Source organism: Xenopus laevis, chromosome 6L (assembly GCF_017654675.1).
Source record: "Xenopus laevis strain J_2021 chromosome 6L, Xenopus_laevis_v10.1, whole genome shotgun sequence".
Lineage (NCBI taxonomy): Eukaryota > Metazoa > Chordata > Amphibia > Anura > Pipidae > Xenopus > Xenopus laevis.
Genome location: NC_054381.1, coordinates 78,843,240 through 78,855,368, shown reverse-complemented (window position 1 = coordinate 78,855,368; position 12,129 = coordinate 78,843,240). Strand labels below are relative to the sequence as shown.

The following is a 12,129-nucleotide window of genomic DNA, read 5'->3' as shown; positions in this document are numbered from 1 at the left end:
CAACATTACTCAAACCCTCATCTGGGTTGAAAAAAAAGCAGAGCACTTCCACCTCCCACATCTATTTAAACCCTCTAGTGGAGGTTTAGTGCTGAAACATGTTATTAGGCAGCCAGAGACTCACTCCCATATGAAAGCAATACACCTACATATAAAGTAGACTATAGCATATGAAATTACCTGAAAAATCTAGGTTAGAATGAGGTAAGGTTAAAAAGAACAGCTCAGAAGTCAAATATAGCAGCAACATAAAAACAGGAAAAAAGAAGGAAAGAAGAAAAGTAGACTGACTAAAGTCAAAAGTTTACTGACCACTCGTTTACTCGTATTGATAGCGCCAGTACCGTAACTGGCATGGGGCCCGGGTGCAGTGTGTACATCATGGCCTCCAACCCCCCTCCAGAAACTATTGTCACAGTGGATTGGGGCACGTGGGCCAGAGGGGGTGTGAGCCTGGTGCAATCACACCCTCGGTAGTTTGCCACTACATAACCCCTTTCAGGTAGAAAATTTTAACCTCCCTAGGCACCAACACCATAAGGTTAATCCTGTATTGGTGGGTGTGCGTGCACACCCAGCATCTGTAATGTGCCCACGCCATGTGCCGTTGCTAGGCAACGTATTCATATTGATCGCTCTGGTGAACCATATTACCAGCCATTACCTAGCAATAAGTATATAGAAGCAAGCCTGTCCCCAGTCTGGCCTTAGTGCATTTTGTATAAGTCTCCAAAAGTCTAACGTGCAGAATAGGGCAATGTCCATTACTGTACTCCAATGCTACTGATACTGCACTGTTATGGGTATGGGAGTTCAGTTGGGTCCCTAACCAGGGCCACCTCCTGTGCTCCCAGAGTGCAAACTCAGTTTTCACTAAAATGTCCCTCAAGTTCTTGTCATGCGGATAACCTATAATGGGTTTGGGATACTGATGCAGAAGTTAAATGTCATCCATACTGATCATAGCCCAGTTCTTTGCAATACACTTAGCTACGTTCTTAGTCACAAAAGAATATGTGGTAAAAAAAATTTGAGGCTTTTGTTTTGATACCCACTTGCAGCAAATCCGCCTGTGAAAATTATATTGCACATTGCAATTGTTGTTCGAGTGATCCTTGTAACCCCAATCCAGAAACCTCTGCAATGTGTGCTCCACTTGAATATGTGAAGTCGCATGGACACTATTGTTTCTAATAGTCTGAAGGAAAATCCTTATTTTATTTTTTTTTAAAAAACGAGCATCCGACACTAAATTCAATTCAGAAAAACTGATCTCACTGTTTATCACATGAAAACTCTATTGAAGTATATAGAAAAAACAGGAACTGAATTCTGAGAAAAGTTTTTTCTCCTTGAATTGAATCTTGTTCATGAGTTTTCCCATGATAAAGCATGAAATAACTTTTTCTCAATGAATTGAATCTGGCCCTATGTTGGAATACTAAATGAGCGGATATTACCACATTTTATGTAGGGAAGTCACTCAAAGAGCAATCCTCCAGGCAGTAGTAGTAGTAGTAGTAGTAGTAAAAAAAGGTCTTTGTTGAAGTGTGGATTACAGCTTTACGCGTTTTGTTTTCTAACAACACTTAATCACATGCTACTGACAGATTGCACATGCACAGTATTTAAACTTATATCCACCAATTACATAATCATAATCATAAGCAGAGCACTGAGTTGTGCCTGTAGCACTGTGCTCTGCAGCTTGCTCTGAATTCAGTGTACAAAGAAGGCTGCACTCAATTGATTTAAACCCCATAGTGCTCCAGAAATGTAATCGTCTTTTACTATATTTCATATTGCAGGTTTCTTAATCTTAAAACAAAAAATTTGTAAATTATCAGTTTATATATTCCAAGTAATTGATTGAGTTGTATGGGAGTTAAAATAGGAATTAGTCACATTAATTACAATGCATAAGATGAGCAGCAATATTCATAGCTTGTAGTATTATTTATATCAAATATTGTTTTTTTTAAATATAATATAATAAATATATATATAATTATATTATTTATATCTTATTTTTGAAAATTACAAATTACTTACTTAATTTGCTGTGCTTTAATATGCTCCCCTCTAGTGGCCATGCTCACTATGACATCTGGCACTTCAAAACCCATTTTTTGCAGATATTTTGTTTCATATAATACCTCCATCACCATTGGGTCTAAATTTACATATAATTCCTACAAAATAAAAATAGATACATATTTATTATATTCATATTCAAATTATAGTACACAGTTTGCAATATTTTTATCCTCTAAAAATATAGCTTTGCTGACCATGGACAAAAGCAGCTCTATGGATCAGCCAGTTGATGAGCCTTTTTTTTGCTTTCTTAAAGGGATCCTGTCATCGGAAAACATGTTTTTTTTCAAATGCATCAGTTAATAGTGCTACTCCAGCAGACTTCTGCACTGAAATCCATTTCTCAAAAGAGCAAACAGATTTTTTTTTATATTCAATTTTGAAATCTGACATGGGGCTAGACATTTTGTCAATTTCCCAGCTGCCCCTGGTCATGTGACTTATGCCTGCACTTTAGGAGAGAAATGCTTTCTGGCAGGCTGCTGTTTTTCCTTCTCAATGTAAATGAATATGTCTCAGTGGGACATGGGTTTTTACTATTGAGTGTTGTTCTTAGATCTACCAGGCAGCTGTTATCTTGTGTTAGGGAGCTGTTATCTGGTTACCTTCCTATTGTTCTTTTGATTGGCTGCTGGGGGGGAAAAGGGAAGGGGTGATATCACTCCAACTTGCAGTACAGCAGTAAAGAGTGATTGAAGTTTATCAAAGCACAAGTCACATGACTTGGGGCAGCTGGGAAATTGACAATATGTCTAGCCCCATGTCAGATTTCAAAATTGAATATAAAAAAATCTGTTTGCTCTTTTGAGAAATGGATTTCAGAGCAAAATTCTGCTGGAGCAGCATTATTGACCAATTCATTTTGAAAAAAATGTTTTTCCCATGACAGTATCCCTTTAAGAATGATATCATGGGGCTATCTTCCCTGCCTGCCCAAAGTGGCTTTTAATGTACCTACCTAAGATAGAGCCATACTTGTCAACCAATTTCTGTCCTATTGGTGGGCACACATGGGTAGAGTTAAGCTCAATTGATATCTGTCCTAAACACAGTCGGATGTTAATTGGGTAGGTTTGATTTTCCTTTTGGATGGAGGACCGCATTGATGCAGTCCTCTCTTGCCGAGTTCACAGGCGCCATCTTCGTCCGAGCGCTCTTCTTCCTGTACTGATTGGCGTTTGGCGCCACATGCGCAGTAGGAGGCATTTGCCGGTTGGATCTACTGCGCATGCACCAAATTTCACTAAGTTTCCGATTTCTTTTTTCCGAAACTTCATGACTTTCAGTGCATTAAATCAGACATTTATTCACATTTGTAAAAAATTAAACCTATACATACTGTATATTTTAACATTTACCTTTGTGTCAGGATGCCTGACCAGCAGTGACGCATGGAGGCCATTTTTGGTTATGTCAGCACATTTGCACCATCCTCTGTGATAAAGGAGTTCAAATTCCATAAGAACAGATGCCATTTTGTTGTAGTGCCGAATAATTTTTTTCATTTCTAAGCCCTAAATAAGAAAATATTTATCCATAAACAAAAGCGTAATTGTGAAAATCTGAAAACTCAGAGTTTTATTACATTTTGGCATTATAACTGTAATAATGTTCATGACTTTTCAGTTTTATTACACTGCTTCAGGTATGCAAAGCTACTAATTCAAAGCCCATTTCACGCTACCATATGGGTACTTTGAACAGCAAAATACTGATTTCTGATTTCAAACCAAACTGCCAGTCTGGCGGGTTCAGGTCCAAATAACTTTTATTTCTACAGAATCTAGCCACAGGTCCTCTAACAACAGCCTTCAAAATCTTTCAAGAAAAATGTTGCCAATTTTATTAATTCATTAATTTGATAGATTGATATAGTAAACACAGTTGTTTAAAGCTTTTTATAGCAAAAACTACCTTTGTACTTCTACCTCCTGATTATTTCTAGGGCTATTTCATCTTTACTGACCTTTAGAAGTTCTGGTTTGGTTTTGAGAAATTTCATGGGCTGATCAATTTTTCGGAAAAGCTGTCTCGCCCACATAATTTTCCCTGTGATCTGCAAAAACAGATTTGATATATAATTTCATCATATGATTTCATGATTAGTTGTTGGCATAGAATGATACTCACAGGAGGTACGTTTCGGGGTGTAGGTGGGTTATCTTTTTGTTTCTGATAAAGTTTTCGGACCATATCCAAATCTCGATTGTATCTTTGCAGAACTATCATATATTTATCCCCAAAGTCAATGTGATCCTCACCAATGCGTTCAAATTTCATCAACAGATTTACCATCTGTTCGGTCTTATTGAAAAAAAAACAAAAAAAAAACAAGACATAAAATGTGGGGAACAGGGCTGTTCCAATATTTAAATCAACATACTCTTCTATCAGGAACCTTATAGACAGCAGGTACACACAGATGCACAGGGAACCCCTGTGGATTCTGGTGTTCACCGACGCCCTTTTGGGGCCTGGGCTTTCTGTTGCAAAACCGACAAGGAATGAATGCGTATAATGCGTAACAAGTTCGTAAAGAGGAACCAGAAAGGATAAGGCAAGGCGTAGTAAAAAAAGCGGGCAAAATGGTCGAGGCAGGCAGCAAGAATCGGAGTCAAGAAACAGGATATGTAAACAGAAGCCAGCTTGGGCACTGTTACAATGGAGACAAGCCCTTTTAAAGAGGAATTGGCGAAATAAATGAAAATCTGGTACCGAAAAATGACGGCATGAAGCTCGGGGTCAAAATGCGAGCATCATGACGCTCAGTGTCAAGCGCTGGTGAATCAATGCCAGCGTCACTTGTGCCTGGCCGGCATGGGTGACATCATTGATGCAGTCCTCTCTTGCCGAGTTCACAGGCGCCATCTTCGTCCGAGCGCTCTTCTTCCTGTACTGATTGGCGTTTGGCGGCACTCATCTGTGGGCACTCATCTGTGGGTCCTCAGAGGGGGAGAGACGCGCCTGGAGGTAAGACTTGAAGAAATCTCCAGGCGCATTTTACAGTACCCCCCCTCCCCTTCTCTTCTATCAGGAACCTTATAGACAGCAGGTACACACAGATGCACAGGGAACCCCTGTGGATTCTGGTGTTCACCGACGCCCTTTTGGGGCCTGGGCTTTCTGCTGCAAAACCGACAACATCATTGGATCATTGGAGGCACTCATCTGTGGGTCCTCAGAGGGGGAGAGACGCGCCTGGAGGTAAGACTTGAAGAAATCTCCAGGTGCATTTTACAGTACCCCCCCTCCCCTTCAGGAGTACCCTCCGGGGACTCCCAAAATGTATCTGGAAATGTCTTGTGATCTTGATCAGTCGAGGAGCATGAGTATCCACAGCTTTCACCCAAGACCTTTCCTCTGGCCCAAAACCTTTCCAATGAACCAAATACTGAACATTGCCTCTCAATTTCCTAGAGTCTAAATCTTCATAATGATCACCAAGAAGCTGGGAGCAGGAGGAAGCTGATCACTTGAAAAAATATTCCTAATATTAATATTACAACAAAAGGCTTGACCAAAGAGACATGCAAGGAATTTGAAATGTTCATGCTAGAAGGAAGATCCAATCTGATACAGGATTAATGATTTCTTTAATCTTGAAGGGTCCAATATAATGAGGTCCAAACTTGGGAGTTGATAGGGAGGACTAGAACGATGGTGCTTGTTAGCAGCACCTTTCTGACAAGAAGAGGCTTTGAGAAGAGATTGATGGGCTTGGGACCAATTGGTCTTAAACTCACAAACGTGCATCTGCTACAGGTATCTCTGTCTTAAAAACGCAGACGCAAGGGCGGATGGGTTATAGCCATATACAGCGAAAAACGGAGTGCACCCCAGAGAATCATGTTGTAGGTTATTATGAGAAAACTCAGCCAAGGGAAGAAGTTCAACCCAATTGTCTAGGTTTTGGGAAATAAAACATTGCAGGAATTACTCTGATTGGTGCTTTCTGTCTGACCATTGCTTTGAGGTTGATAAGCTGAAGAAAAGTTTAATTTGATGCCAAATGTCTCGAGAAAGCCTGCCAGAATCTGGATACAAACTGCACCCCACGGTCGGACACAATAGACTGAGGAACACCATGCAGGCGAAAGATCTTTTTGATGAAAATTTGGGCTAAACTGGAGGAAAGAAGTTTCTTCAGAGGAATAAAATGAGCCATCTTGGAAAATCTATCTACTACCACTAAAATAGTAGTCATAGCCAAAGATTTAGGCAAATGCACAATAAAGTCCATAGCCACATCTAGCCAGGGTTGAGACGGTATGGGTAGAGGTTGGAGGAGGCCACACAGTAAAGAACGGGGACTCTTCTGTTGTGCACAAACTGTGCAGGCCGAGACAAAGAGCTTGACATCTTTAGCAACTGAAGGCCACCAACAATACCCTGAAACAAAGCCGTGGGTTTTCTTGATGCTTGGGATGACCAGAAATTTTAGAAGAATGAGCCCATTAGAGAACTTGAGCAACCCTTTTCCTGAGGTACAAAAATCTTCCCAGAAGGACATTCAGGAGGATGTTCCAAGCTGCACAAATCCGACAATGGTGGTGAAGTAGGCACCACTACTAAATCAGGGGAGATAATAGGCGTGCAGGTGGGGTTGGATTACCCTCTCTCTGCACAAGACATCTGAATAAGGCATCCGCCTTCATATTGTTTTGAACCAGGTCGATAATTAATAAAAAAGTTAAATCTAGAAAAAAACAAAGACTAGCGGCCCTGACGAGGATTGAGCCTCCTAGCCGAGAAAATGTATTCTAGGTTCTAGGATGATAATAGGCTCTTTAGCCCCCTCTAGCAGATGGTGCCACTCTTCAAGTGCAAGTTTAACAGCCAAGAGTTCACAGATAATAGACTTGAGAAACAGGTCTAGACATTAAATCGGAGCTCACCCTTCTTGTTGAAACGTCTCTTCCTTTGATCGCAGCTCTCGCGGGATCTCCCTCACCTCGCCGAGGAAGTAACAATCACTGCACAGTCTTACCCCGCTCCACGGCGCAGATCGAAGGGAACACAAGAGACGGTATTTTTCAATTTTCTTTCGGCTTTATTTGGCACATCTTAGTGAGTTTCTAGCAGTGGGTTGGTGAGAAAAACCTACGCGTTTCGTGCCCTCCCTCCAGGCACTTCATGCCCTCCCTCCAGGCACTTTCCTCAGGTGTAATGTGTGTAGCTCCAATCTGCTTTGGTTCGTCTCGAACTGGTGGAGAAGGAGTAACAGGAGCGGGAAATTCCTGAAAAACTAGAATGCTGCCATAAGCACCTCGTTGTTCCAGGCACTTCCACAGCCAGAGTCCAGAAGTTAATAGCATATTCGGAGGCTGAACTGGATCCTTGACGAATTTTCATCAGCTGATCAGAGGCATTCAATTTCCAACTAGGTGCATCGAAGATCTGGCGAAACGTGAATATGAAGGCAGTGGAGTCGTGCACCAGGGGATCATCTCTATCCAGTAATGGAGAAGCCCAAGCAAGGGCCTTCCCCTGAAGAAGGGCAATAATATATGCAACTTTTGCTCTCTCGGTTGCTCGGGAGTCACTTCAAACTGGATCTTGCATTGAATCAAAAATCCTTGACAGGCATCCGGATCACCCCCATAATGAACCGGAGTAGGAATCTTGGAAACCTTAGGACGTGCAGCCTGTGACCTTAGGACATACAGATTGAAGACCAGTGTTCCCAGAGATTTGAAGAGCCTCCAGGCGAGCCGTAATATGCTGCAAAGCCTGAGAAAGATGAGCTTGTTGAGGCTCCTAACTATCAAGACGTTTCATCATCACGTTGAAGTATCCTTCCAAAACAGAGGAAGCAGCAGCCTGGGAAGGTTTCCATCAGATGCACAGTGAACCCCTGTGGATTCCGGTGTTCACTGACGCCCTTAGGGGGCCCCTGGCTTTCTGCTGTGGAACCGACAAGGAATTAGTGCGCATGATAGCAACAAGTCCATAAAGAGGTAACGGCAAAGATTAGGCAAGGCAAAGTCAAAAAACAAGCGGGCAGCAAGAATCAGAGTCAAAACAGGATATTCCAAACACCTTGGGCACTGTTACAATGGAGAAAGGCCCTTTTAAAGAGGAATTGGTGCCAAAAATTTAAATCATGACACTCAATGTCAAGCGCCGGCGAAGCGACGCCAGCGTCACTTGTGCCTGCCTGGGGCAGATGACGTCACTGAAGGCACTCGCCTGCGTGTCATCAGATGGGGAGAGACGTGCCGGAAAGTAAGACACCAAAGAAATCTCCCGGCCCGTCTTACAAGAAGTGAATTGGTGTTTTCTGTAAAAAAGGTTTTTCTCTAATTTGAAGCATCATATCTTAAGGTTACTAAAACCATATGATGAGGAGAACAAATAAATAATAGAATAGTTTTGCCATAAATATGGATTTCTACTAGCTTAGATAGCATTGAGTATAAGTGTACTCACTTGTTAATGAGAAAAGGCAAATGAGTCAGAAATTAAGGTTTATATGTTTAAATAGGAAATTACATTTTAATGCTTTCTAAATAATAGGTATGATATTAACAAATCTCATATCTGAATAGAAACCTAGGCATATTTATCAGTGACTAAATGTTTTAGTAAAAGAGTTTTAAAGCAGTATACTTTAATTAAATTTTGGAAAATTAAACTTTTTTTCTATAGAAAGCAATTATAGTGTACTTACAGTCAAAGGCTTTTCAAACCAGGAATCTACAAATGTTTGCAGCGATTGGTAAAGGCCTTCAATTTGATTTTTAAACTCCACATAGTCCTTATCAAACTAAACCAGAATGCAAAAAAATATTAATACACAAGCATGGCAAACATCACTTTTTAATATAATGCACATGTATATGTGATGGTAGCATTATTGTTTGGGTTCTTATGGCTATTGTGATATTTAGTACAGTTATGGGTTCTGTTATCCAGAATGCTCTGGACCTGGGGAATCACCATATTTATAAATCTACTGAAAAAATCAATTAATCATTAATTTAACCCAGCAGGGATGTTTTGCCTCCAATAAGGATTAATTTTATCTTAATTTGCATCATGCACAAGGTACTGTGTTATTACTACAGAAAAAGGAAATAATTTAAAAAATCTTTGCAGAAGCCTTAATCTCAGAAATTTTCCATTTGTTTTCAAAGAGACTGAAAAAACCCAACTGGTGGAAGCCGGTAAGGTCTGCACTGGAGAGCCCAAGACTAATGACATAAAATACTATAGTTAATACCATTGTTAAACTCACAGTTTCACTTACTTCTTGTTTACGGTGGTCCAGAACATCATAAGACTTTGATTTGGTGTTGGTAACAATGGTTTGATATCGGATGCTGATCTTTTCAACTCCCTCAATTCTAATGTTCTGAAGATCAGACAAGCTTTCTAAAATATTACTCATGTCAGAGATTTTTTCTAGTCGCTTACAGAAAGTATCCAATTTCCCAAATATGTAATTTTCACTGAAAGTAAAGTAAAACCATTAACTTGCACAGTAAAAATAATATGCTTCTTAGTCATCTACAAAATTATGTTATGTGACAACAACACAAGATTTAGTGGTATGCTGTGGTATAAAAACTGACAAAATTGGGTGCTCTTTTTGCATTATGGAAAATAAATAAGACTTATCAAATAAAAGTGCTCCACTTATCAAATAAAAGTGCTCCATGTCATCCTGGCATTGACAGATGCAGTGGTTTGTCGCCCCCTGAAAAATACATTTTAACCAAACAGAATGGACATCACCAAGTCACCATATGTAAAGTATCTTATATGCAGTGATCCACATTCTGTTCAATAAAAAAAGGCATTTTTGGATGCTTCGTCATCCCATGGAAAAGGCAATCTCTAGCAGGCAACAAACCTCTAAGCCTTATAGTAAAAAGAAATCTGATATCTGAAAACACAGTACAATAGTATTGATACAATACAATGGTTACTTTTTTGATGTACTGGCTATTGAGAGCCATATTATTACTACATTTATTTATAAAGTGTCCACACATTCTTTAGGGCTGTACATAAAAATAACATTATATATTAGTAATGAGAGCCCAGAATTCCACAAGGGAATTCCACTGGGAGTACTTGCAGTCTTATTTTACAACAGCTGGAAGACTTTGCGATTTGGTATCCTAAAGTGCTGTATTATAAATGGAAAGTGGGTTGAAGTAAAGTTTACAATGGCTGGATGACCTTGAGGCTGAAATCCTAAAGTGATGTATTATGAATGCAAAGGGGGTTGAAGTATATGCTTGGGAAGTCTACCAGGCATAAATAGCAATAGTGATTTACCTAAACTCAAACTGCCTCTCATTTGGAGTTTCTTTCAGGTTTACTTTGACTTTGTGGAAAGAGCTTTGGTATTGCTCATTCAGGAAGACACATTCTTGAATCCTCTTTAGAAGTTCTTGCCTGGGAATGAGAAAAATATACTGATCTTTAGAAAAAGGTTCATAACAAAAATAATTTTAGGTTAAATGAAAATGGAACATTATTGAGCCCAATTCATTAATCCTTGAACAAAGACAATGAAGGCTATTCTATTTGCCTTATTATAGCCATTGAGCAAAGAGAACAGATTTCTCAAACTTACAATCAAAAAAGCTAGTGATGTTTTTATGGAACAAAAAAAAACAGAATGGAATGCACAACCATTAGTATGCAGAAACCTTGTGCTAGTCTGAGAAGTATGTAGACAAAATGCAGGGATTGACAGCACTCCAAGGAAATACATCAAGTCAATAATTCAAATGAAAGTGGAGATTTATTGGTGATCCAACGTTTCGGCTCCGCACACGAAGGCTTCTGTGCGGAGCCGAAACTTTGGATCACCAATAAATCTCCACTTTCATTTGAATTATTGACTTGATGTATTTCCTTGGAGTGCTGTCAATCCCTGCATTTTGTCTATATATATATATATATATATATATATATATATATATATATATATATATATATATATATATATATATATATATATATATATATATATATGAACACACATACACACACAATATACACAGTATAATTCTACAGTAATATACTGTATATATATATTATACTGTACATAATATATATATTGTGGTGAGGTCACTACCAGGATACCTGGGAAAGTCCAGGACGGAGTTTATTTATGCTGCAGGTTCCTAACAGAGTGGTTCCTGGACTGCTAGTCCAGCCCGGGTGTTTTGAGTTGTCCTGAGGTATCTCAGGTGGTTAATTAAAAAGGCAGCTCAAGCCAGAGTGGGGAGTTCCTGGCTGGGAAAAAGACACAGGAAAGCTGCCTGTGTGAGAGGGATTGAAATCACCAAAAGGTTTGGGATTTTATATATTCCTGTATGTACTTTGTTTTGGGGAGACAGGCGGTAGGAAAACTGACCTGTATTAGTTAGAAGCCCATTAAGTGGCAAGGATTTTATTTTGAATTGTTTATGTTGTTTTGCTGCAAGTGAAAATAAACTACCAGAAAGAAACAACCCCCTTATGAATTCTGATTGTGCCGTGGGCTGCTTTACCCCCAGAAAGCTGATCCAGCTATATATATATATATATATATATATATATATTATATATATATATATATATATATATATATATATATATATATATATATAAAAAAAACAAGGGAAAGTTGTGCTCACCACTAATTTTTAAATCCATTAAGCGGGGGTGCAATGAGCATGTGACCACAAAATACATATATACAAATGCAAGAGTCCTCTGCACTCAAACCATTATCAATATATTTAAGACAGAGACATTTTGTGCATACTGCAACTGAAAAATGCCTTACCCTTTAAACAAAACAGGAATTGTTTGTCCATATATTGCAATATATTTACGCTGGCCAACTACATCAAAGTCATCCCATATCTGGCCAATCCTATGCTCAATTTTCATCTGATTCTATTGCTTCATTATACATTTTACAAAGTTAAATATATTGCAATATATGGACAAACAATCCCTGTTTTGTGGAAAGGGTAAGGCCTTTTTCAGTAGCAGTATGCACAAAATGTCTCTGTCTTAAATATT

The 12,129-nt window shown here is 39.1% G+C and overlaps 1 protein-coding gene across 5 annotated transcripts in view; it reads right to left on the bottom strand.

Annotated features, from left to right (window-relative positions):
* LOC108718513 (dynein heavy chain 5, axonemal) overlaps window positions 1–12,129 on the bottom strand; it is a 379,491-nt gene that overhangs the window by 277,141 nt on the left and 90,221 nt on the right. For 4 of the 5 annotated variants that reach the window (XM_041566222.1, XM_041566225.1, XM_041566223.1 and 1 more), the window contains 7 exons: window positions 10,384–10,503; window positions 9,347–9,548; window positions 8,768–8,863; window positions 4,228–4,401; window positions 4,064–4,153; window positions 3,456–3,611; window positions 2,053–2,192 (listed from right to left, as the gene is read on the bottom strand). In XM_041566222.1, coding sequence (XP_041422156.1) covers window positions 2,053–2,192; window positions 3,456–3,611; window positions 4,064–4,153; window positions 4,228–4,401; window positions 8,768–8,863; window positions 9,347–9,548; window positions 10,384–10,503 — 978 coding nt within the window. The remainder of the gene's footprint in view (window positions 1–2,052; window positions 2,193–3,455; window positions 3,612–4,063; window positions 4,154–4,227; window positions 4,402–8,767; window positions 8,864–9,346; window positions 9,549–10,383; window positions 10,504–12,129) is intronic. The other variant, XM_041566224.1, reaches the window with a different exon arrangement.